Raw genomic sequence first — 27866 nt, 5'->3', positions numbered from 1 at the left:
TTAAGAGTTTAGTGGAGGCATTGATATTGATTATACATTTACGGAGTAATTGTATATCAACTTTTTTTTTAATTTAATTGTTGCTAAATTTGGTAGATTTCGTGCTGATAACGTGTTATACGATAAGAATTATAGAAGGAAGTGTAGAGAGAAAACAAGCAAATAGATTGAGAGAGAGAAGAGGGTTGGATATTATTCATCTCATATGGGGTATATATAGTACATAGATGAAGGGTGAATTACAACCTAGTTACATATATATGGCCTATACTGGATAGAAGCCCAATAGAAATCCATACTAATTAATGTTTCATAACAGAAACACTTATTTAAATTTTGCAATAATTTGAACAAATAAAGTTAAGCACAAATTCTCTTTTGTAACAGGCATATCCGTCGCAAGCTTACGACTAATCAAGTACTATCCATGTGGGATAGATAAGATAAAAGTAGAGTGCCTAGGGATCGGAGTATCAAACTGCTTTATCTTATCTATCCATATGAGTAATATTTGACCTGTCGCAAGCTTGTGACGAATATACTATAGAAATGCTCTAAAGAGTATTTCCATGTACCAAGAAGTTACTCTCGAGCAACTTGAACAAGTTGTTTTCCAACGTTTTTGCCATAGAAAAGACCAATCAAAGCAACTGGTGCATTTTCTAAGCCTTCGGCAATGTCTTCCAAATATGAAATCTTTCCTTCCTTGATAAGTGGTAAGATCATGTCCAGGAACATTTGGTAACGATGAGGATAGTAATCGAAAGTAAGAAATCCTTCCATATGGATGCGTTTTGAAACAACGTGAAACAAATTGTGAATACCCTCCGGTTCAACGAGATTATATTGTGAGATCATCCCACACACTGGAATGCGGCCATGGAGTCTCATATTTGGCAAAACAGCATCAAGCATTTTCCCTCCAACATTCTCGAAATATATATCAATGCCCTCGGGGAAATACCTAGAAAATCAAATATATTCAAGTTTCTAGAAACCAATTAATACTATTCTGATTATAATTAATCCAATACCGCATCACTCAGTTTTTAATTTAAAATATCATCTCTAAAGAGAATTTAAAAGGCATTTTAGATATTAATGAGTCAATGACATTATCAACTATGCTAGTTCACATACATATAACAAAATTTTGAAATTCTTAGAGATAATAAAGAGAATGTCACCTTCTTAGGGTTGCATCCAAGTCTTCTTGTTCTTTGTAATTGAAAGCCTCGTCAAATCCAAATTTGTTTTTCAATAAATCAACCTATTCTTCATTTATGATCAGAAATGAGAACCAAATGAACAATTTTAATTAGCAAATTACATACATGACCATTAACCAATCGACTCACAAAAATAAACAACTATTGATACGTTCAAGCCACACTGTCGCTGTCACATTATTTTTATATACTATAAAAGCACACTCTTTTAAAGAGCTGTGATTGGTCTGAATTTTAAACTCATGTACTCCGTAAGTCATTAGTTCACATATACAAAGATGAGAAAGTTTCGTATGCACCTTCATTTTGCTACCAGCACTTCCAACCACATAGCAACCACTCAGCTTCGCAAATTGTCCAACCAACTGCCCAACCGCCCCGGACGCTGCTGAGACAAACACACGTTCTCCCTCTTTAGGCAACCCAAGCTCATATAACCCAACATAGGCTGTCAAACCCTGCATTCCTGCAAAACGGCATAACACACCATACGCTGTTAAACCGGATTCCCATTTTGTAAACGGTGTTACCCCCATATATAATGTGTTTTTGCTACAAGGGAGTCACCCTACGATACCACGTAGCTAGAATTCTCGCTCGCTAGTAGATAAAAACGATTACCGAGAATTCCTGCATAGTACGAAAGAGGAATGTCTTTATCGTCGATTTTGAAGAGCATTTGTGCCTCCTGCTGTGAGGTTATAAGAGTGTATTCTTCCCATCCAATAAATCCCCATACTAAGTCACCCGTCTTGTAATTTGGATGATTGGATTCCACAACTTTGGACACTCCTAGGCTCGTAATGGGCTGCAAATAATCAACAATCAAGATTACGAGACAAGTACACCATTTTTTGTTATAATAGCCAACAAAGAGCCGTTGGACACTGCTCAATCCAAGGCATAAATCAACACAAAATATCGCTGCAAATTTTCCCTTGTTAATATTGCAAATATTTAGCTTCCATAAATACTATATTCTTTTCGGTATATATAGTGTTAATCAATGTAATTACAAACACAATTTTGGATGAATATAATTCTATTATGAAACCAATCTCATTATCTTATTCAATCTTGTTATTCTACCAATTATAATATGGTATCAGTGTTTTAGGTTTATTTGTTTCACCAATCTCACGCGTCTTTTTCCTTTCTCCTTTGCCTCTCCTCTGCTTCTTCATTTTTTTTCCAGAAAATGACGAATTCAGAGGTCTCACAAGTCGTTAATTCCGCACAAACATCTACTTACTCAATGATTCATGTTGAACATACAGGGCACATCATCACCCCTGTAGTTTTCAACGGAACAAATTATGACGAAAGGGCTAGATCTTTTCACCTTACTCTTATGGCTAAGGGAAAACTTGAGTATATTGACGAAACCGTCATAAAACCTTCTTCTACATCCACAACTTTTAAACAATGGCAGGTCACTAATGCCCTTGTAACTAGATATGTCAATTTCACCCGCATCCATCAAAATCCGATCCACCCGATCCTAAAAGATGGATGAAAACCCGACTTAAATGGATGATGGATGGATGACGGATGAAATGGATGATGGATGACGGATGGGTTGGATGAAGAAATTCCACCCGCTATCCACCCGACATCCATCCATCACCCGATTTTATTACTTTTTATTTAATTTTTTTACATATAACACATTATTAAGATATAAAATATTTAAATTTTCATATTTATCTACTCTCAATATAGATATTTTGTGAACTTACCAACTACAAAGTTAAACTAAGTAATTATCTAACTTCATTTTTGTAGAGAAAAAAAATCATTATTTTTTTTAAACTTGAAATATAAATATACACAACACCCATTTATCACCCGATCCAACCGTTTCATCCACGGATGATGGATGGATGGATGACGGATGATATGTTTCATGGATGACGGACGGGTTGGATGAAATTTTAAAAGAACGGATGGATGACGGATAAGGCTTCACCCGACCCGAACCCGATCCATTGACATCCCTACTTGTAACCATGTGGATTTTTAACACAATCGAACCCTCCTTGAAGAAACAAATTTCTCTTCGTCCGGAGGCCAAACTCGTCTGGAATGATATCAAAAATCGGTTTTGTCAAGCCAATGAGGCTCGAGTATACCAATTGCAGGCCGACCTTCTCGCATGTCGGCAAGGGCCGACGGAATCGTTGATAAATTACTATGACCGGATGACCGCAATTTGGGATGCACTTACAGATCAGGACCCGCTTTCCACATGCTCTTGCTCTCCTTGTGCGTGTCATTGGCTGCTTCTCATGAACAACAGACGGGAAAAGAAGCGAGTTCGTGATTTCTTAATGATTCTTAATGATCGCTTTGCTACTACTCGATCTCAAATCCTTGGTATATCTCCTCTCCCATCTTTAGATTTAATTTATAATCGCCTTTTACAGGATGAAGGCATTCGCAATATATCATCTGTTAAAACTGATAACACACCCAACGCTATGGCATTTGTAGCTCGTGTCTCACATGGGCCACGACCTCCCGGGGGGAACGGGGAACGCTCGGACAAACGTAATCCCAATGAACCCTCCAAGTACTACTACTGCATTGCCGGTAAGAAATTAGGCCATAGTTTAAAATTTTGCTATCAGGTTACCGGGAAATATCCCGAATGGTCGGGTGATCGTCCCTGTCTTCGCATCTATATAGACCCAAATGCAACAGATCTTAGCTCAGCCGTGTTTGTCCCGGACCCTCGGAGTAAGGGGCAGGAAGAACGCTCTCATAATCAGACTCCTAGACCTCCTCCTAAGATAAACATGGCGTCTGGACAACCCTCATCTGCAAAATGCTTCCTAACTCTTGAGGTGTTAAATTGTTGAGTGCAAGCTTTTTAAAGAGAGCAAGAGGAGGACGAGTTAGGAAGCATTTTGCAGCCTCACAAAGCCGACCCTGCCACTGATCGCCTCAACGGTAATGCCTCTAATTTACCTTGGATTATTGATACAGGGGCATCCCATCATATGTCGGGTTGCCTTTCGCATTTTTCAAATCTTAAAACTATTAATCCGTTATCTGTTGGTTTACCCAACGGAGATATTACCATCGCAACTCAAAGCGGCGATATACATTTATCGTCTCGTCTTGTTTTACGAGACGTCTTATACGCTGCCAATTTAAATTGTAATCTTCTATCCATTTCTAGTTTATTAATGGATACAACTCTAACTATTCAATTTTCCCATAATTTATGTCTTATTTAGGACCGTACCTCGAATACAGTGATTGGTGCGGGTGAATAACGCGAGGGGCTCTACCATTTAAAAGGTGTCAGACACGCTAAAATTCACACCTATTTAGCTGAGACGAGCGACTCTTTTGAGCTTTGGCACCAAAGGTTGGGACCCCCCTCCTCAAATATCTCTTGTTTTTTTTTACCATTTCTTAATAAAGCTTCTAAAACTTGTGGTCATTTTCATAGCAAAACTTGTGATATCTGTTTACGCGGTAAGAAAACTCGTGCGCCGTTTTCTTTAAGCTCGAATTGAGTCACTACATCTTTTGATCTTATACATTGTGATCTCTGGGGGGCCATATTCCGAGAATGCCTCTTGCGGTTCCAAATTTTTCCTTACAATAGTCGATGATTTTTCCCGTTCCACATGGGTTTATCTTTTACGTAACAAAAGTGATACAAAACAAACTTTGTTAAATTTCTTTAAAATGATAGAAAGATAATTTGAAAAGAAAATTAAAATTTTACGTACAGATAATGGGACAGAATTTCGTCCTCTTATTTCGTTTTTTAAGGAAAACGGCATTTTATTTTAAACTTCGATGGTTGACACTCCTCAACAAAACGGGCGAGTCGAACGCAAACATCGACACATTTTAAATGTCGCGCGAGCCCTTCTTTTTCAAGCAGGCTTACCACTCTATTTTTGGGGTGAATGTGTCTTAAATGCCGTTTACCTAATAAATCGCACACCGTCAATTAACTATATTAAATGGAAAAAACCCCATATGAAACACTTTTCTCTCAACCTCCTCCTTTCGAAAATATAAGGATTTTTTGGGTGCCTCGCTTACGCTAAAACTCTAAATCTCTCTCACGATAAATTTGCGTCTCGAAGTCGTAAATGTGTTTTTATTGGTTACCCATTTGGAAAGAAAGGATGGAAACTTTATGATTTGGATACCGGTAATTTCTTTGAGTCTAAGGACGCTGTTTTCATCGAAACTGAATTTCCGTATCAAAATCTTAATCTCAATGAATTAGACAACGACCCTACCTCATGCTGTTTTGATACCTTATCCCCTGTTTCCGACCCATTAATTGTTCAAACAACTTCTCCATCTACCAACTTGTCCTCACCATCGAACACCGCTTCCGCAACCGAACGCCACACCACGGCCACCCCATCTCCTTCGACACAATCTGACAACACCCAACCCACGGACACTTCTCCTACTTCTTCCAACTCGCCATCTCCACCACCAAAATCTACTTCCATGCATGGGCCGTGGGCATCGCACCAAAATACCCAACTCCAACTTAAAGGACTTCATATTATCCAAACCTCGCCCCTCGGTTAATTCACTCACAGCTCAATCCACGTCTTCAGGTACCGTCTACCCAATTTCTCATTATTTGAATTATGCAAAAATTTCCCCTAACCATCACATTTTTATATCGGACGTGACCAAACACCACGAGCCCAATTTTTCTAAAGAAGCCGTGGAGGTATCAGAATGGTGTGAGGCTATGAAACACAAAATTGAGGCTCTCGAAAAGAACCACACTTGGACTCTCCAAACTCTACCGCCGAACAAAAAGGCCATCGGATCAAAATAGATTTACAAAATTAAATACAATGCCGACGGGTCTATTGAACGCTATAAAGCTCGTTTGGTGGTTATGGATAATCGACAAATTGAGGGAGTTGATTACAATAAAACTTTCGCTCCTACTATCAAAATGGTCACCGTCCGTACTTTGCTCGCAATTGCTGCCGCCAAGCGTTGGGTTATTCCTCAAATGGACGTTAATAACGTCTTTCTCCATGGCGACTTACATGAGGAAGTTTATATGGAACCCCCACCCGGTTTTCATCCGTCTAATGATAGCAAGGTATGTCGTTTACGCAAGTCTCTCTATGAGCTAAAACAAGCCCATTGATGTTGGTATGCCAAGTTAGCTTCGACTCTTATCAAATACGGTTTCTAACAATGCCCGTTCGATCACTCATTATTTTTAATCTCTAAAGCCGGGACCGAAATACATGTCCTCGTCTACGTTGATGACTTAGTCATTTGCGGGGATGATCCGAAGTTTATTGCACAATTCAAGGAATATTTAAGCTACTGTTTTTTTTATGAAGGATCTCGGCCAACTCAAGTACTTTCTCGACCTCGAGATTGCCCATCATTCTTCTGGCATCTTTATTTCACAACGCAAGTACGCTCTCAACAGCTTAACAGAAACCGGTCTCCTCGGTACCAAACCGGCAACAATTCCCATGGAACAAAATCATCGCCTCGCCCTTTCTAAAGTCGAATTGATGCCTGACCCGCAGCCATACCGCCAAATTGTGGGTCGTCTCATATATCTAACAATTACTCGACCCGAGTTAACTTATTCGGTACACACCCTTGCCCAGTTTATGCATGCTCCGACGATAGAACACTGGAATGCTGCTCTAACAGTTGTTCGGTATTTAAAGATTTCTCCGGAACAAGGGATACTTCTTCAGTCTCACAGTGACTTAAGACTCAACGCCTATTATGACTCGGACTACGCTACTTGTCCCAATAGCCGTCGATCGCTTTCCGCATACCTCGTCTTCTTAGGATCTTCACTGATATCTTGGAAAACCAAGAAACAAGCTACGATCTCGCGTTCCTCTTCCGAGGCCGAATACCGAGCTATTGCCTCTACTATTTGTGAATTGAAGTGGTTAAAAGGCTTACTGCAAACTCTCGGAATACATCACAAACAGCCCATTCAGCTTCAATGTGACAATAAGTCGGCTCTCCACATTGCCAAAAATCTGGTCTTCCACGAACGTACGAAGCACATTGAAGTCGATTGTCATTTCATCCGCGATGAAATTCTAAAAGGAGTTATCGCTCTAAGCTACATACACACAAAAGCTCAATTCGCGGACATTTTCACTAAGGCTCTCGGACACGCTTCATTTGATGATTTACTATCCAAGCTGGGTGTCTCAACCCTCCACACTCCAGCTTGCGGGGGGTAATAGCCAACAAAGAGTCGTTGCAAGAAGGCTCCAAAGAGTCGTTGGACACAACTCAATCCAAGGCATAAATCAACACAAAATATCGCTGCAAATCTTCCCTTGTTAATATTGCTGATGGGGCATATTCTGCACCGCTGACCAAGTCAACATATCGAGCAAGGTCAAGGGTATCCATAGCAAAGTCAACGACTTAGACAGCCTAGCCGACACAATCCATCGGCCTGTCACCTGGGTCTCGGCCAGACAACTAGCCAGCCGGGACGCATATCCGCGTACTCATATCCAAGACCCTCGGCTAGCCTCCTCAGGTCCATCGGCCGAGGGTAAAACGGTCTTTCCACCTAATGAGCCACTTGGCCACTTGGCCACTACGTGACAAAAGGTGAATGCCTATAAATACTCCTCAACCTTCATTGAGGAAAGGATCCACAAATTGACCTAATAACCACTATTCATCTGGTAATATCTTCCTTATCTCTCTACGATACACTCTTAGCCAAGTAACAACGACTTACCTCTCTAAGTTTACTGACTTGAGCGTCGGAGTGAGTACGCTCGGCCAAAGCCGAGCCCTCAGTTTGTTCATCGTTTCAGGAGACCGCAGGAAGGATTCTAGCAAGGACATCATTCTACTAGCTACGAGTGGTATCAAACATCTGCTCCGGATTTACACCCGGAACAATTGGCGCCGTCTGTGGGAAAAAAATAGACACTAAAAGCTAGTCACATTCATTCCCAAAACAACAAAAACAAAAACACAAGAAAAACCCACCCCAAAAGCTAAGATGTCAAAGCAACAAGTAGTCGTGACCGACGAAACCGAGCTACACCAAGATGATACATTTCACCATTCTGGAGTAGTGCAAACCTCCACCGGCGGAATAATCCAACCGGAATTCGGAATGCCGACATTACGGACACCGCCGCCCATCAACCAGGTCACCATCATGGGACGGGTGGTTGACATAGCGAAACCGAAGACACTCCTAGACCTGATTGGGAGTACACCAGCTCACACAGGTACGCCAACACAAGCGGCAGAAGCCGTCCAGGAGAACAGGGCCCAGAGCGTGACTCCAAGAAACTTGAACGGAGCACTGGAAGAAGACAAACAGCAACATCCAATCTACTTTGTCAGCCACACACTGTTGCCAGCCGAAAGGAATTACCCGCTGATTGAAAAAGCGGCTTTCGCCGTCGTCATTGCCGCAAGAAAGTTAAAACCCTACTTCGATGCCCATCCCGTGACGGTCCTAACCGACCAGCCATTAGAGAAAGCACTGGAAAAATTCGAACAATCAAGCGGACTCGTCAAGTGGGCGGTGGAGCTATCCGGCCGGCATTGAATACAAACCAAGGCCTTCGATAAAGGGGCAAGCACTTGCAGATTTCCTGGCCGAGTGCACATATCAAGAGGAGATACACCCTGGTGTATGGGAGGTATTCACCGACGGGTCCTCCACAACCAACAACAAGCAGCGCCAAGCATCCTTATCATCAGCCCAAACGGGGACGAGTTTGAGTACGCTTTGAAGTTCACCTTCCCGGCCTCAAACAACGAATCCGAATACGGCGATAATAACGGGGGTGGAACTAGCCAGGGTCACGGAGCGGTAACACATTGTGTTAAAGACAGACTCACTATTGGTTACCAACCAAATCAGAGGAGAGTTCGAGGCGCGAGACGATGGGATGGTAAGATACCTGGAAAGGGTAAAAGCCGACACAGCAAAATTGAAGTTCTTCAAAATTCAGTGCATCCCCAGGTCCGAGAACAACCGGGCCGACGCTCTCTCCAAACTTGCCAGCTCAACCATCAAGAACATCAGCCGAACCGTGCTGGTAGATATCAGGAATACGAAGAGTATCATCGAGGACGTCGGCATGATGGGCAACGTAGAAACCGAGACAACGTGGATGACTCCGATAATGAAATACAAGCTCACAAGTGAGTTCTTGGGATAACCGCAATCTCTCGGCTAAGCTCAAAAGGATTGCCGCTGTGTACTTGGTATTCGAAGGGGAATCGTACGGAAGGTCCGTAATAAGACCACTCTTGAAATGTGTCGGTCCAACCGACGCAGAGCTAATACTGACAGAGATTCATGAGGGCATTTGCGGACACCACATGGGGGCAAGAACGCTAGCCCACAAAGCTCTCCGAGCCGGCTACTTCTGGCCCACCATGCTTCAGGACTCCAGAACGAAGACCAAGAAATGCGCAAACGCGCGGATGCACGCCCCGTAACACACGCTCCTTCCCGAGACTCGCAACCGGTGCTTAGCCCCTCCCTTTTGCACAATGGGGGATGGACATGCTAGGGCCATTTCCAACGGCCTCCGGAGGAAGGAAGTTCTTGATCGTCGCCGTTGATTACTTCACCAAATGGGTTGAAGCCGTAGCGGTACCGGCGAAGACCACGCGCCGTCGAAAGGTAATGGGAAAATGTTATAACCCGTTTCGGATTGCCCCAAGTCATGGTGTTCGACCACGGCCGAGAATTTTGGAGTGACTCGATAATGAATCGGTTAGAAGAGCTTGGCATCAAGTACGCATACTCCTCCGTCTCGCCACCCACGAGCAACGGACAAAGTGAGGCGACCAATAAAACGATCCTCACGGTTTGAAGAAGACAGTGGAAGACCTTAAAGGAAGGTGGGCCGACGAACTACCCGGCGTCCTATGGTCCCTACGAACCACGGAGAAAGAAGCAACGGGGTACTCCCCTTTCCACTTAGTCTATGGATCCGGCGAGTCCTACCAACCGAGGCGACGGTGCCAACATTCGAACGGCTACCTTTAACCTTGTCGAAAATGAGGAAGGCCTTAAAGCCTCCCTAGATCCGGTCGAAGAAAGCCGGGATACAAAGACGCCTCAATTTGGCAAGATACCAAAATCGTATGAGAAGAGCCTACAACCGAAGAGTCCACAAAAGGGACTTAAAAGTAGGAGACCTAGTCCTAAGAAAGTCGGCCGCCACCAACAAAGGAAATATTCACGAAACCGACGGCCAATCGGGAGGGTCCCTACAAGGTGGTTGAAGAAATGAGGCCGGTACATACCGGTGACGAGATATGGAGGGTGTGCCTTTGATGAGCCATTGGAACACCGACAACTTGAGAAAGTACTTTGTGTAGCGGCGGAGGTGTCAAAACCCAATGTGGACACCCCAACGCGTGATCTCAAATAAAGAAACAACCAAGTTTTTCCATCCAACTGCTTGTCCCCTCCGTAGTTTGCCACCCAAATAGAAGAATTGCCGCCGAGCCATAACCCCGTTACCTTGGCAATTGGCCGAGAGCGACGGGGACACAATGACCAAGACGCTAGAAGAATTGCGCCGAGCCATAACCCCGTTACCTTGGCATTGGCCGAGAGCGACGGGGACACAATGACCAGTACGCTAGAAGAATTGCCGCCGAGCCATAACCCCGTTACCTTGGCAATTGGCCGAGAGCGACGGGGACACAATGACCGGACGCTAGAAGAATTCCGCCGAGCCATAACCCCGTTACCTTGGCATTGGCCGAGAGCGACGGGGACACAATGACCAGAGACGCTAGAAGAATTCTTCGCCGAGCCATAACCCCGTTACCTTGGCATTGGCCGAGAGCGACGGGGACACAATGACCGGACGCTAGAAGAATTGCCGCCGAGCCATAACCCCGTTACCTTGGCAATTGGCCGAGAGCGACGGGGACACAATGACCAGACGCTAGAAGAATTCTTCGCCGAGCCATAACCCCGTTACCTTGGCATTGGCCGAGAGCGACGGGGACACAATGACCGTGACGCTAGAAGAATTGCTGCGAGCCATAACCCCGTTACCTTGGCAATTGGCCGAGAGCGACGGGGACACAATGACCGGGACGCTAGAAGAATTGCTGCCGAGCCATAACCCCGTTACCTTGGCAATTGGCCGAGAGCGACGGGGACACAATGACCGGACGCTAGAAGAATTTCGCCGAGCCATAACCCCGTTACCTTGGCAATTGGCCGAGAGCGACGGGGACACAATGACCGTTACGCTAGAAGAATCTGCGCCGAGCCATAACCCCGTTACCTTGGCATTGGCCGAGAGCGACGGGGACACAATGACCGGACGCTAGAAGAATTCGCGAGCCATAACCCCGTTACCTTGGCAATTGGCCGAGAGCGACGGGGACACAATGACCGGTACGCTAGAAGAATTGCTGCCGAGCCATAACCCCGTTACCTTGGCAATTGGCCGAGAGCGACGGGGACACAATGACCGGTACGCTAGAAGAATTGCTGCCGAGCCAGAGGCCGAAAGGATAAACTTTGTTAAAAAAAAAAAAAAAAAAAAAAAAAAAAAAAAAAAAAAAAAAAAAAAGTTAAGAGAAGAATACGGACGACGCCAGTAGTCCCCATAAGGGCAAGCCTAAACACAACCTACCAAGAAAGTTGTTTTGTTTACAAACAAGGAAAAAGAAAAGCAAAAGATTACAAGCATATCAATTGAAGCGCCAAAAGATGGCAGGGAGGAAAGGCTCAATAGTTGGCCCCCGAACAGCTAAGGCTATCCGAGACGCCGGGTGAGTCTGGTGACGACCGCCCGTCTCCCTATGCCTCATGCTGCCCTCCATCAGAGGTAGCAGCGTCTACGGTGACCGGCCCAAAGGAGGGCCCGACATTCTCAGTCTCCTTCTCGGCCTCCTTTGCCTCACAGGCCGCCTTAGCCGACGCTATCTGAGCCGCCTTCGCCAGCTCCTCCTTCTCAGCAGCCGCTGTTTCCGCAGCCTCAGCCATCTCATCGAGGAGCTGGTCATACTTATCCCACGGGAAGCCATCAGGGATAGAGCCTGCCTCCACGAGCTTTCTTATTGCCTCCTTCGCCGCCTCCTCGGCCCGGTCCCGGAGTGGGCGCACATTTTAGGGAGGAGATCACCTTGAAGCATGTCAATATCCTTCTCCTTTTGAGCAAGGATAGCCCTGTGTGTCCCCGAGCACCTCCGCCCGCTTCCGAGCAGATCCTCCCACTCATCCCTCTTGGCAACCACAACGTCGTAGGTTTCCTTATACCTATCCCGCTCCGCCATCATCTTGGCCGTGGCACCATCGGCCTCCTCAACTTTGGCCCTCTCGGCCTTGGCAGACCTCTCAACCTCCTCCACACGCTTCTCGGCAAAGACCGAGATCGCGCTTAGCCTTCCCGGCTTCCCCTTTCGCAGCAGAGATATCAAGCTTGAGCTTTGCAATCAGTGGCCCAGATTGCTCCGCGGCTTTTTCCTGCTCCATGATGAGGGAGGCGGCTAGACGGCTCCATTTCCCCAAACTCTTGTATATTCTCTCACCCTCCGCCACGAGTTCGGAGGGAGTAGCCTTCTGGGGTGTGGAGTCAACGGTGACATTCCTGTCACCCGCCTTCTCAGTCGCCTTCTCAGGCTGCTTCCCTGCTTGACGTTCAGTGAGAACGCCGGCTGCCGATGATGGATCTACAAAAAATTTACACAGAGCATCCATGTCACCGTGCATGGACACATCAGACAGTCTGTCATCAGGAACGTCCAATGAACCGGCTAAATCCGAACTGCAGGTTAGATCCGTACCAGTTTGGACCCTCTTTTTTGGAGGGCTGTTGGTGGCAGGTTTCTCCCCGGCAGCGGTGGAGGCAGACGGTGGGTCTTTCCTTTTCTTCGGAGAAGGGACCTTAGCAACGGTCGCCTCCTCCTCGGTAATGTTGATCACCTCCACATGATCCTTTTGGACCACCGGGGTAGAAGAGGGAGTTGGCGTTGATACCGCCGCCGATTTGGACGCTGCCTTCTTCGATCTCTTCGGCACGCCCCCAAGAACCCGTGACCTGGCCGTCTCCCGATCTAACCCCCTCGTCTGTTTCTCCATGATTTCGTTGGGAGCTAGCCTGCGATCTTTCGAATCAGCCGTAGGATGCCGGGTAACAACCTTCCCGTCTTTATCAAGCCCTAGCCTCTTCAAGACCTTCTCAGACAGATCCCGCCCAAACCGATCTGCAAGAAATCAAAACAAGGGTTACATAAAGGAAAGAAAACAAAGCTCTGAAGAAAGAGGCACAACAAGCAAAGGTGGGCCTCACACCGACCCCACTCACCCCACCGAGGGCCAGATGAGGCCGACGCGGCATAGCAGCTCATCCTCGAAGAATAACCGAGCCTGGGGCAGCCAACCCTCCTCAAAGATCAAATAGCCGCATTGCCCGCTCCTCATCCGAGGTAAGAGGGACGAATGAAGCGTCCATCTTAACCTTGCTACCCTGGGTGACGTGTCTCTCGTACTCCTCCCGGGTCTCACACCGTAAGTAAACGGGGTTCTGGAAAGACCGAGGCAATGGGTAGTCCTCAAGACTCGGACGTACACCCATCGCCCCCGCCGGTCCTTGCAAGAGGTAAGCTTGTTCACGGTGACATAGCCTGGTTCCGTCGTACGCTTTGTACCACCCCACTTTGCCGATTTTTGACGGCCGAAGGCTATGGAGGCGACGAAACAAGTTAAGCGATGGAACCTCCCCGAAACAGACAGTCCATACAAAGCCGACTATCGTCCTCATGCCCAACGGATGCGGTTGGGCCACGGCGACGTTCATAGCTTTGACAATGGCCATGACGTGTTCATTCAAAGGGAACCGGAGCCCAAACTCCAGATGCCTAATATGTACGCCGATATGACCTTGGGGAGGACAAAGCAGACCGCCTTTGACCCTCCTTAGGGATAACAATTTTATACCCCTCACCGAAGAAGAAATGATCTCCGAAAAGAGTCTCTCCGGAGTCGCTTGCGAATTTATTTGTAAACACACGGTCGAGGCCGAGGTCGTGCAAGCCTCGCCATGATCCGAGATGGTCGTCCTTCCACCACCAACAGGAGCCCTCTCATCACCGTCATCATTAACAACATCAACATCATCCTCATCCTCCAACTCCTCCACGAGGGGCAAATCGGCCCTACGGGAGAAGGGGACCTAGGGGCCCAGTGTCTTAACGGGACGGCATCTAGTATCCCCTCCTCCTCAAAACGCGGCGAGGAACCCCGGCGTGAAGCACGGGTCCCAAAGATCGGCAGAAGACATGTTCACAACAAATTACTAACGAAATAAAAGAAAATTTGTTTGTTTACCTCAGAGAAAAACACTCACGGATCGAAGATCGAGAATTTGAAGAAAAGAAAGCCCCCGAAAGTTTAGAGATGAAGATTTTGGGAGAAAATTTTCGAAAATTTGAGGAAATGAAAGTAATGGCCAAAATCACGGAATAACCGCCCTATTTATAGGGAAAAGCCCATGAAGAAGGACCAATCAGGGCATGACCCATGAAGCGTCAACCAACCGGCGAGCAAACACGTGTCGGACATGCAACCATGGAATGTCAATCGTTGCAACGATTGAATGTCAATCAATACTACGATTACAAGCGTATTCAACACGCCCATTCACATCTCTCCGCCTGTTCATCTCCCTCAGAAAATTCCTAAGTTCCCGCTCTCCGCCGGCCACACGATCGACCAAGCCATGAAGCACGGCCGGGGCAATCGAAATAACCAAGCACTCACACCCTGGTCTCGCCAAGCATCATCATTCTTTCCCACATCGGATACCCTTTACGCATCCATATGGAGGGGGGATATAGTAGGCCTACGAATGATCAAGCCGATGCATCAGAAGAAGCCGACGCAAAAATTTTTGCAAAATACTTGCGCAGAATATACGCTCAACATACATCGGAGCCCATGCCACGGCATAGACTACGCTGGGGGCAAATTGATGGGGCATATTCCCGCACCGCACGACCAAGTCAACATATCGAGCAAGGTCAAGGGTATCCATAGCAAAGTCAACGACTTAGACGACCCTAGCCGACACAATCCATCTACTGTCACACGGGTCTCGGCAGACAACTAGCTAGCAGTAGGGACGCATATCCGCGTACTCATATCCAAGACCCTCGGCTAGCCTCCTCAGGTCCATCGGCCGAGGGTAAAACGGTCTTTCCACCTAATGAGCCACTTGGCCACTTGGCCACTACGTGACAAAAGGTGAATGCCTATAAATACTCCTCAACCTTCATTGAGGAAAGGATCCACAAATTGACCTAATAACCACTATTCATCTGGTAATATCTTCCTTATCTCTCTACGATACACTCTTAGCCAAGTAACAACGACTTACCTCTCTAAGTTTACTGACTTGAGCGTCGGAGTGAGTACGCTCGGCCAAAGCCGAGCCCTCAGTTTGTTCATCGTTTCAGGAGACCGCAGGAAGGATTCTAGCAAGGACATCATTCTACTAGCTACGAGTGGTATCAAACATCTGCTCCGGATTTACACCCGGAACAATTGCCAATATTTAGCTTCTGTAAATACGTTATTCTTTTCGGTATATATAGTGTTAGTCAATGTAATTACAAACACAATTTTGGATGAATATAATTCTATTATGAAACCAATCTCATTATCTTATTCAATCTTATTATTCTACCAATTATAATATGTCACAACAAATACCATTTTCAACTTTTACTTGTTTTCTCTCTCTCTCTCTCTCTCTCTCTCTCTCTCTCTCTCTCTCTCTCTCTCTCTCTCTCTCTCTCTCTCTCTCTCTATATATATATATATATATATATATATATATATATATATATATATATATATATATATATATATATATGTATATATCAATGGAGGACAATTTCAATAAATGTTACCATGACCATATCAACTTTAACGTACGAACCGTACGAACTAGCCCAGTTATACAACTTTTTTTTTTTCAGATACATTTTATTCTCTTAATAGATACACTTTTTACTCAGATACATTTTATAACATAAATAGATACACTTTTTTCACACTAGAATCTAGATGCACTTTTTGTGGATACATTTTATATTTTTTGCGGATATACTCATCATCAAACCTAGATACACACCTTATCAAACCCAGATACACATGTCATTAAAGTCGGATACGCATTTCTAGATACACTAGTTAGTACCTCTGAATACACATGATATTGATATGGGATACATATGTATCTCGTACTAATACGAAGTGTATCTCGCATCAATACCATGTGTATCTGAGTGGTATTTCTGTATCCACTTCCACGTCGTCAGCACAGCAAAGCGCCCCACCACCACCACCATCATCGCCACCGCCACCGCCACCATTGCACTGATCCGACTAACACCACCATCCCACAAAAAACATTGCCCCCACCACCACCGCCACCACAACCCCCAACACCACCGACGTCATCGGAGATCAACATAAATCAACCAGCGACATCTCCGAGCATACCATATATCGCCGACGAGCCAATCACCACAACCAAAAGACCATCAGCAGCCCGCCATCGACTAATACCACACAACCACAACCCCCGCTCACTTCCACGACCACCACCAAACATAGCCACCCTGCTGCACCACCTGAAATCGACAAGCTCACCACGCACATCCACCACGTAAGATCGACCCCAACAAATCAATCCGTTTGACACACCGAAACCACGACATACCACATCTCAATATCTCGAAAACAGCGCACGATTGTGGGACATCGAACCCCACCAGATGAACCTATTCGACACATCGGAGCGCCACTTACCACTTGATCCATCACCCATTAGCGCCAGCGCCAAATTTTATTCATTAAATTTTGTTTTTAATTGTTAGATCTATTCAAATTAACAAGAAATTTCAAAAAAATAATTATGGAAATGCATTTGTAGTGAGATTTCGAATTAAACTATGATAACACTCTCCGAAAAAGTAGTTGTCGGTGCCAACGTAGTTATCGATTGGCGATTGGCGGTGGAAAAAGCAGAAAATGGTGTTTTTCGACATTTTAAACGGTTTAATTTTAAAAATGGTGTTTTGGGAAGTGGAAAAGCAAGGTTGTCGGCAAAGGAATGAACGGCGCCGGAGCAGAAACGACGTCGGAGCAGAAAATGGTGTTTTGGGAAGATGGAGGGAAAGTAGGTAGGAAGAGGACAGTGAAGGGTTAAGGGATAGGGTTGTGTAGAAATGTCTGTTTGTATACCCTTTATTTTGTTTTGTTTGTCTCTTATTATGGTAGTTCGTACGGTTCACACCGTAATTCAGTTCGTACGGGATCCCGATTCTATATATATATATGGAGGACAATTTCAATAAATGTTACCATGACCATATCTTCCTGATACTCGGAATTCCTTCGAGAGACGGACTTATAATAATTTTTTTGTAAAACTATTTTGCAATTTAAAGTAAAAGTGTTGTTATAGCAAATGCAAGAAAGATAAAAGAAAAACATAAGGAATTAACACCAGATTAACGCGGATCACAATCGTTGTGTTAGTTACGTGGAGTTACAAATTTTGGATTAAGAATACAAAAGTTATGATGTGCATTACTGGTAGGGTGAGTTAAAGTTTTAAAGAGTGCGTGTATATATAAAAACTGCTTTAAACTTAATCAGAATTATGAGAAATCCATAAGTAGAACCCTAATCCATAAAGAATATTAACAAGATCTTGTGCTTATAGTTCGAAATGGCAACTAACAGATTTAAAGCAGTATTCAACCAGTGTTATCACAAGTAATATATAAATTGAAACAGTACGAATCATAGTTAATCATAATATGAGTACACTTATTATGAAAATGAGTACGAAATAAAAGATTAATTGGGACACAAACAATAATAAAAGTCACAAAAAGCGTTTCTCTAAAGTTTTTGTTTCTACCAATGTCTCACTAAAACATTTATTTGTAACTCGTTATACTTCTTTCAGGCCGGTCATTTGTTTACTTATTCTATTTTAGAGTGTTTTATACATTTGTTTACATTTCTATATTTGCAATATTTTTGATGAGTAATTTGATCCTTCAATTGCTCTAATGTCCACTTGTGATCCATTAATTACAATCACAAATGGTTCATTCCTCCTTTCTTAGTCTTTGTACAAAAACTAAAGGTAACTATATGCTCCGGAAGGAGGGAGTATAATTTAGTGAGCACTCAACAATAAAACTAACAAAATAAACCTGAACCCGAAAAATTGATCAAAAATATCATATTTGATAACCGATCGAACACCTGATATGAATAACACGAATAGTACCGATATCTAATTAAATCTGAATTGAACGGAAATTGATTTGATTTCAAAATAACTGACCTGAATACATCTGAACTAGATCTGAGAAAATTAATCCGACCCATACCCGACCCGAATAACCCAAAAAGGCCCGAGCTTGACCCGAATCTAAACTGACCCAACCCGAATGTTTATTCTTGCACACTGATGATTATTATCCATAAATAACTTGATAGTAATTAATCTGAATCTGAAATTACACAGTCAACCCGACATGTCCCGAACTCTTGCAAAACCGAAATTGACCGACCCCACCTGACCCGACCGAAACCGACCCAGTTGACCCGTTTATCAGGTCTAATCTAAACCGATAGTAACTGAAATGATTGACCTGGTTTAAAAATACTTATTTTGTCATAAAAACACTTTTATTTTATGAGTTTTTTCATTGCGTTTTTATTTATTAATGAAACACCGAATTATTATCTCCAAATTTAAATGTATACGGAATATTAAGACACTTTGTTTTTTACCTTGATCTCAAGAAAATTAAGACTCGAAAGTCACTTGAACTGACATTTACTCGATCCAAATCGTACCCGACTAGAAATAACACAAACCGATTAATGTGGCTTACTAAAATGGCACCGACCGAAAGCAGACTAAAACTGAATTAAAGTAAACCCGATAAAAACTGAACAGATTAAAATATTATTCAAAATTGAAGTGAATAACGCGTTTGCTAGGTCTACTGAACAATATGTAGTGCTTGTTATATTTTACCAACTTCTATAAATTTTATTACACATTTCAAGATAATTTTACATGATAGTCTATATGAAATTTGTAAAATTTTATGAAATTCTCGTATAATATTAAAATTGCATTGAAACTGGTTAAAACAAATATTCTAAAATTCTTAGTTATTTTTTTTGACGCGAAAATTCTTAGTTATTTATGTACTTTTTACTTAATATTTTTGATAAAGTCAAATGAATATTATCAACAACATAAAGCCGTGTGCTTTATAAAAAATTATATTCCCTTTTCTTTTTATTCGTCGTTTTAGAACAAACTAAAAATTTGTTTTTATTTGTCGTTTTTAAGGTATTTTGGACCCTTAAATTTTACTCGGTTTTTAAATCTTTATTCTCAATTTAAATTTTAAGTTTTTATAAAAGAAATCCTGACTTTGATTTTTAAAACATATTTCCTCCGTTCTCATATGATCTACCCATTTTATTAAAATACTACACTCATATATTCAACAAATGGGTAGATCATATAAAAACGGAGGAAGTATAAGTTTACCTTGACTTTTGTATTATGTTTCACTCTTCCTTTTGTTTTTTATTTTTCCTTTGCTTTTATATGTTCGTATTTTGAGGTGTGCGTTTACCCATGGATAGTTTTAAAGGATGATTCATGTCAGCCGACCCAAATCATTTTGGGATTAAGGCTCTGATGATGTTGTTGTTTTTATTTGTCATTTTAATTTTTTTCATTTAATACATCTTTTGTGCATTTTTCATGACTAGTAGCTACTACTAGCTATTTGACACAAAATCTCACTTTAGACGAACACTATCCGTCTATAGTTGTAGACGAGTTAAATATGTCACAACTTTCTAAATACAACAAACAATAAGTGAGATGATGGATATTGTCTTATTATGAAAGTGATGCATATTTAACCGTCTATATCTTTATACAGTTATATCCGTTTACAATGAGACTAATTGGTAATGGTTTTCAAAAAAACATTTAATATACATAACTAGTAAAAATCAATTTGCAATGATTTCATAATTTATGTGTGTCATTCTAAAATGACAAATAAAAAAAATAGAGGGAGGATAAAGTAATTGGATATGAAATACCGATCCAGGAGTGAAGGATTCAATATAAGAAGAACGATCATGGGTGGACATACGACTTCTCATATAGGGGTCACATGACAAGTAGAGATTCTTAAGAAGAATACTAGTATCATCATTGTCCTCTTTTGGAAGTTTAAGGGTAATCTTGGCATCCCGAATCTCCATGTCGGACTCTTTCGGAAACCCGACGACGTAGTTCTTCAAAACTACTTGTTTGTTCCTCACTTCCGCCATTGTTTTTTTTTTCCCCATGGGCAAGTGTGAATAATTGTGTAGCTTGGATAATAATGTACTCCGTAGATATTTTGAAATGAAATGTGTGATTAATATAGAGTAGGAGTAGAGACAATAGTACATAATGGTATGGGGTCAACTTTTTCATATTTTGTGACGAATAGTTGAATACTACACAGTACGATGAAGACGACATTTGTGAACACAATTTTTCTAAGACTTAAACGATGATGTAGCTAAAGAGGATTGGAGTTCATGTATGGATGATATGGACATACTTACTACTCAAAGTGCTCCCTCTGTCCCGATCAATTATTGTCTTCATTTTTTTAACATTATTCATAACGGAAAAGAATACTTGAAATAATTTTCTATGCATAACACAGAATATAGTCATGATGGATCTTGTTTGATTTGTCTTAATGTGTACGTTAATAATATCAATTTTTTTTTGTTTTCACACTTAGGTAAGTAAAGATATTTACGAAATATGCAAAAGGCAAATGACAACAATTGACTGGGACATAGGGGACTAAAAGAGAGATTTATTTGGTGTTATGCATTGAAAAGATATGCCTATGTGGGATGAATAAGATAAAGTTCACGAGTTTAATTGTAAAATTTTCGAGTTTCTTCAAATAAATACTCCATATTTATTAGCTCTATATATTACAATATAACTCAAAAACAATACATATAATTTAATTGTTGTTTTTATTTTCAAAGGGTAAATAAGGCCTCGTTTGGTTCATACGAGAATTAAAATGATGTGTTAGTTTGCAATTCACCCGATTTAATTGCCTACATTAGAATTCACCCGAATTGCGGTTTTATGTTTGGTTGTCATGCTGGAGTTTCTATTTCCTAGGAGTTTCTAATGACCTTGGGGGTCTAGGTAGTTTAATTCTCTCATTATAGGTGCTGTTTGGCCTAGTTTATGTGAAATAACTTTTACTTTCTAGAATGAGTTTTTTCATAAACTACTTTTTGAAAAAGTTGTGGTTGTTTGGCCTAACTTTTGCAAAAGTTGTGGTTTTTTTTTTTTTTTTTTTTTTTTTTTTTTTTTTTTTTTTTTTTATAGTTTCCATAATCCTAAGAGTTTTAGGGAGAAGTAGAAGCAGAAGCATCAATTTGGTGCTTCTGTTTCTAGTAGCTTTTTATTAACTTCTAACTTTTCAAAAGTAACATTTTATCTCCTAAATTATAGTGTTTGGCCATGCTTTTACTTTTACAATTAGAAAAGCACTTAGAAATCTTGGCCAAACACCCCCTATGTAGGAGTTGAAAATTTCTAGGAGTTTCAAACTCTTTCATTTTACAAAAAATGGGGTAATCAAATAACATGCAAAAAGCACAAATTCATGGGATTTTAGAAATTCCATGAGTTGAGTGAGTAATCAAGCGAACCCTAAGTGTGAATAATAATAGTGTGGGTAGATCTGGCAAAATCAACCCGGCCCAAATAGGCTGGCTTGAAACCCGAAATCGACCTAAACTGCCGCACCCGAATGATACTCGAAGCCCTAATTCACCCGATTCGAAAATGACCCAAGCTTTCGCATGGACCGTAATTAACAGACCCGACCCAAAATTACCCGATCTGAAACCACCCAACCCGAAAATGACCCGAAAAAATGTAACTTTAATTGACCCCAAAAGACTTGAAATGTCTTTTTTTCTCTTAATCACTGACTCGAAAATGACCTGTCCCGAAACAACCCGACCCGTTTGACCTGAAAATGACCCGACAAACATACCAGAAATAACCCGGAAACCCGAAAGGACCCGACCCGACCCAAATTAATCCAATAATGTGACAAACCCAAGCTAACCCGACTCAAATTAGCCCGACCCGAACCAACCCATTGACCCGTTTTACCAGGTCTAAGTGTGGGTAGCTTGGATAATAATGTAAATGTTTGAAATGAAATGTGTGGAGAAATGATAATTCTCTCTATTTTGAGAGTCCCTCTAAAATAGAGTTCCCTTTGGTTTAAGTCATCTTAGCTGCGTCCCTCTTCCTTGCCTAACCTTATCCCAAACACCACCATTTCAACTCACTTTCTGCATATTTCCACCAGCTTTGATGTGTTGGCTTTCATGCAAAGCCTCTCAATGACACCTCGCCCTACCTTTTGTCCCCTCACCGCCTTTATAACCACTGTACACCACCACCACAAACCCTAATCCATCAAAAACCCTTATTACCTTCTTCAATTACCCTGTTTTTACTCCCTATTTTTCTCATTTCCTGCACTTAATCCAAACTATGGCTTCTTCTTCATCATCCACTCTTTGTCGAGCGGGTGTGAGCCTTAAACTACCCTTATATCTTTGTGCGGACCTTACTGGGGTTGATTATAGTAAAGCTCTTATAGCCAAAATCCTTGATCAGCGCTATCTTGATATTCCTAGGCTTTATGATCTTATTTCAAAACACTGGAGTCTTAATGGTCCCATTTCTATTCGGGCCATGGAACCTTACTATATCTTCGAATTTTCTTCAAACATTGATCTCACTTATTTCCGCCAAAGGCAAACTGTCAACATCGAAGGTAGCTTATTTGTTTTCCGACAACTTACTCTTCCATATTGTCCCTCTTTGGATTTGAGTAAAACACCTTCCAATACCTTTAATGAACACTTCTGTAGCGGTGTTCTCCTTTCTCATGTAGGGGATATACGCGAAGAGGAGTCTTATCCTTCTTTAATCCCACCTCGTAATTTTGTGCGGGTTAAAGTTTGGGTTGATCTCTCAAAGCCGCTTATTCCTGGCTGTTATTTGGCCTTTAATGACAGAGAACACCAATGGATTAACTTCTCTTACGAGGGTGTGTTCCGCTTTTGTAAGACGTGTGGACAAGTGGGGCATCGAGTGTCATTTTGCCCCTCTGGTAAGGTAAAGGGAACTCGAGGTATTCAAGCTATGTTGGAACAGCTCTCTGCTCGGGGCCTTATGGTCTTACACGGTCCTCCGGGGTCACCCTTTTACAGTCCGGAGATTCTGGGCCTCCCTCCTCGTCTCAAATATTTAAATTCTGAGATAAACACTCTTTCTACCGATGACTCTGTTATCTTGGACTCCGGTGGTGCCTCACCGGTTTTCTCATTCTCATCGTCCACCTCGGATGATGATCTTGATGGGAATGGATTTGACCCTCCACCAGACTGTAGAGTACAGGAAGACCAATCACGTGAAGTTTTACTTGAAAATTTTTCTCTCGTCAGAGGTTCTGTTATTCTAGGTCCATCAACCTTTGATGTTGGTGAACCATCTCGTGCTAGAGATCCTTCACCGACATTTCGAATGGTAGTGCCTGATAATGAGGATGATGAGTTTGCTACATCACTTGATCTTGGACTTGCTGAACCTTCAACACCACTACATACAGTGGATGTTGGATGTCTTTTTCGCTCCCCTGCTATTTTTCCTAACCATAGTTTACCTGCTATGGACTCTCTTGGGAGGACGGTGAAGTTTGTTTTTAAACACAAGGTAGGAGTTGGTTTTAATTACTACAGTCGCACTCATTTTAAGCGCACTAATAGAACGAGTTTCTCTGATTTGGCTGTCGACTCTGTTTTTGAACCAACTCCGGTGGAGTTACTGCTGGGTGCTTCAACTTTTGCGCCTTTTCAATATAGGCAGCCTGATCCTATACATTCTTCCTATGCTCCTGGCTTGAGCAACAAACGCTCACTTTTACCTTTTGAGTTTTCTCTTCTGGACTTTCCTCTATCTAAACGACCTCGGCTGCAACAAGCTGGTTCAATAAATTTGATGGACGGACCATTTCTAACGCTTGTCTTATCTTTTTGTTCCAGAGATGAAGTTGTTGTTCCTGACTTAGGTCTGGTGGCGGACCTTAATTCGCCACTCGTTTACCAATGAAGATCTTTTGCTGGAATTGTAGGGGGCTAGGTTCGACGGATGATCCTACAATTCCTTTTCTACATCGAAGTGTCCAACAATATCATCCGTCCATTTTGTTTTTGCAAGAAACAATGACTACCTCAGTCTCAGCTTCAAATAAAACTTCCCATATAGGTTTGCCACACTGCTGCGGTGTTGATTCAACGGGACGTAGTGGCGGCCTTCTTTTGCATTGGGACTCTTCTATAGACTTATCTACCTTAAGCCTAGATCCTCACTTTATTTTGTGTAAAATAACTATCCCTAAGGATCCTTGTACAAATCATGTAACATATGTTTTATTTATATATGGTGAAGCCCGGTTTGAATATCGACAAGCTCTATGGAATCAGCTCACTTTGAAGCTTTTGGGACTCTCTCCTTTGTTGATAATTGGTGATATAAATCAGGTTGAATTGTTTTCTGACAAGTTTGGAGGAACAAGTTTTATCCGTGGTCAGCGTGAATTTACGGTATGGAAAATTCAGAATGGTCTCATGAACGTCCATTTTTCTGGTCCCCGTTTTACTTGGATGAATAATCAGTACAACGGTAAAATTATTTTGGAACGCCTCGACCGTGCTTATGCCAATAAAGAATGGTTTAATCTCTTTCCTTCCACTTCAATTACCAATCTTCCTATTCTTGTCTCCGACCATGCGCCCATCTTACTTTCTCTGTTACCGAGTTCAAAACCTCGCAAACGACCATACCGCATTGACAATTGGTGTTTAACTTATCCAGAAGTTCGACAACTCGTTTCCAATATATGGGACACGCCTTTCTTTGGATCATCCATGTATATTTTGTCTCGAAAATTGGCCTCTGTTCGTCATGCTATCCTGCAATGGGTTATTCATCATCGTATCTCTCATGGAATTAATTAGTCGGAAATTGAAGCTGATTTGGACCTCACTGCTGCTCAGATTGTTGATGAACCTTCAGCTTATTCTTTCCAGCAACTTTGCTCCTCTCGATTACACGTACTGCGTAATCAACGACAATGCTGGGTTCAACGATCAAAAATCAGGTCCGAAGTCTTGGATGGCTTTCCTACACGGTTTCTCTATAGTAGGGTAAAGCAACGCGCCACAAAGCATCGCATTCTGGCCCTTCGCACTTCTGATGGTGTTTCGTTGGAAACATCGGACTCTATTACGTCTGAAATTATCAATTATTTCAAAAAATTGTTGTGTCCTGAAACGGTCTTTGTTCCTGCCACTCCTGCGTCATTTGACCATCCGTGTTTAGCTGGACTGGAGTTACCCACGCTTGGCTCCGTTGAATGTTCCCTTTTACAAGTACCTTTCTCGGAACATGAAATTTTGAATGCTCTACGTGGAATGGATGACTCAAAATCGCCTGGTCCAGATGGTATTACTCCCAAATTTTTCCGTACATTTTGGCCACAAATTGGACATCTTGTTTCTTCGGCGGTCCTTAGATTTCTTAATTCAGGCGTCATGCTCAAGGAGTGGAATAACACCATCATTGTCCTCATACCAAAAACTGATAATCCATAATTGGTTTCACAATATCGTCCAATTAGTCTCTGCAATGTCATCTACCGTCTGGCTTCCATGTGTATGGCTAATCGGCTCAAATTGGTAATTCCAGCTATTATTTCAGAATCCCAGCAAGCATTTGTGCCTGATCGTCTCATGTCTGATGGTTGCCTTATTGCTCATGAAATAATGCACTACATGAACAAGACTAAGAAAGGCACGAATTGTTACTCCGTGATTAAGCTGGACATGCATAAGGCTTTTGATCGCGTTTCACGGCACTTCCTCTTGTCGGTTTTGGAACGTTTTGGCTTCCCGACGACTTGGCGCAATCTCATATGGGAATGTATCTCCACCGTCCGTTATCGTATCATGATAAATGGTGAACCATCACCTTCTTTTAATCCGTCTTGTAGATTACGCCAAGGTGATCCGATATCCCCTTACCTGTTTATTATGTGTATGGAAATCCTGTCTCGTCAACTTCAGCAGGCTGAATCCCAACACTGCATATTTGGCCTAAAAATCTCGCGGTATGCTCCGCCTATCTCACATCTTTTTTTATGTTGATGATGCTTTCATCTGCTGCAAGGCAACACCTGCTTCCTTTGAGGCTATCCGAGATATTTTCCAGGGTTTTGAGGAAGTTTCTGGTCAAATGATTAATCTGCAAAAAACTTTTATTAAATTTAGCCCCAATTCTCCGGAAGATTTCAAAACTCATATGACCTCCATTTTGCGGATGAAAGCAAGTGATTCCTTTGGTACTTACTTAGGGGTTCCGGTTGATTTACCAAAGTGTAAGAAAACTGCTTTTATTGATATACTTGACAAGATTACAATGCGGATCTCGGCTTTGTCTTCACTTCACCTATCTCAAGCAAGCAAATTTTTTATCATCAACTCCATATTGCTCGGTTCTTTGGTTCATATTCTGGCGCCTGTCCCTTTACCAATTTCCATTTTAAAAAAATTGGATTCATTAATTGCGGCTTTTTGGTGGAGTAAACATTCTTCACACCGTTCTATTCACTGGCTGTCCCAACAACATTTGCACAATCCAAGAGATAAGGGAGGGCTTAGTATTAAATTCGTCACCATCCTTGGACAAGCTTATCTTATGAAGAATTTTTGGCGCATCCATCACAAGCCGGAAGGTTTACTTGCAAAGTACCTCAAACCAAAGTATAAGCGTGATCTTCCTGTTCCTAAGCAGAAGTCCAATGTTTCACAGCCTTCGTTTGTATGGCAAGGTATTTGTCGGGTTGCTTCTTCTTTCACTGACACTATGGCTTGGAAAGTTGGCAATGGTAACTCAATTAATCTTCTATCTAGTCACTGGATACAAGGTCATCCCCCAAGATTGCGTCACGACCAGGGCCATACCATATCTATGCTCTCTGATTTTGTTACTGACAATTGCTCCTGGAAACTGCAAAATATTTTTCGAGTTTTTGACACACCCACAGCTAAAACTATTTGCGCTATGGAACTGCCTATTATTGCAAATGACGACTTTCTCTATTAGAAGTATACTGAGGATGGCTGTTATGATCTCCAATCAGGATACGCATATCTTTTAGCTAAAGGTATGACACGGAACCCGACACTAAGCTCGTTTCCTTGGAGGTTAGTTTGGCGTTTCCCTTTTTCTAGCAAATTCCCTCTTTTTATATGGAGGCTTGCCCATCACATCCTCCCGACGAAGACGGTTCTAGCACACAGGGGACTTCAAATTGACGCTTTATGCTCTTTATGTCGATCTGCTTTGGAATCTCCAGAACATTTAT

The 27866-nt window shown here is 42.4% G+C and overlaps 3 protein-coding genes across 3 annotated transcripts; 2 read left to right on the top strand and 1 right to left on the bottom strand.

Moving 5' to 3' along the window:
* Window positions 1-167: 167 nt before the first annotated feature.
* On the bottom strand, window positions 168-20783 carry LOC141606178 (2-alkenal reductase (NADP(+)-dependent)-like). Its single transcript, XM_074425210.1, has 5 exons — window positions 20425-20783; window positions 1851-2037; window positions 1529-1695; window positions 1188-1270; window positions 168-964 (listed from the first exon to the last, which is right to left on the bottom strand). The coding sequence occupies exons 1-5, from the start codon at window positions 20779-20781 to the stop codon at window positions 583-585; spliced, it is 1176 nt and encodes a 391-aa protein (XP_074281311.1). The 5' UTR covers window positions 20782-20783; the 3' UTR covers window positions 168-582.
* Window positions 20784-24663: 3880 nt separating this feature from the next.
* Window positions 24664-26094, top strand: LOC141608420 (uncharacterized). Its single transcript, XM_074427777.1, has 2 exons — window positions 24664-25398; window positions 25498-26094. Exons 1-2 carry the CDS (start codon window positions 24664-24666, stop codon window positions 26092-26094), a joined length of 1332 nt encoding a protein of 443 aa, XP_074283878.1.
* Window positions 26095-26157: 63 nt separating this feature from the next.
* On the top strand, window positions 26158-27604 carry LOC141608419 (uncharacterized). Its single transcript, XM_074427776.1, has 2 exons — window positions 26158-26346; window positions 26669-27604. Exons 1-2 carry the CDS (start codon window positions 26158-26160, stop codon window positions 27602-27604), a joined length of 1125 nt encoding a protein of 374 aa, XP_074283877.1.
* Window positions 27605-27866: the final 262 nt, after the last annotated feature.

This window comes from Silene latifolia, chromosome 10 (assembly GCF_048544455.1).
Source record: "Silene latifolia isolate original U9 population chromosome 10, ASM4854445v1, whole genome shotgun sequence".
Classification (NCBI taxonomy): Eukaryota; Viridiplantae; Streptophyta; class Magnoliopsida; order Caryophyllales; family Caryophyllaceae; genus Silene; species Silene latifolia.
Note: the sequence above shows the minus strand (reverse complement) of the source record. Positions and strands in the feature narration are given on the sequence as shown.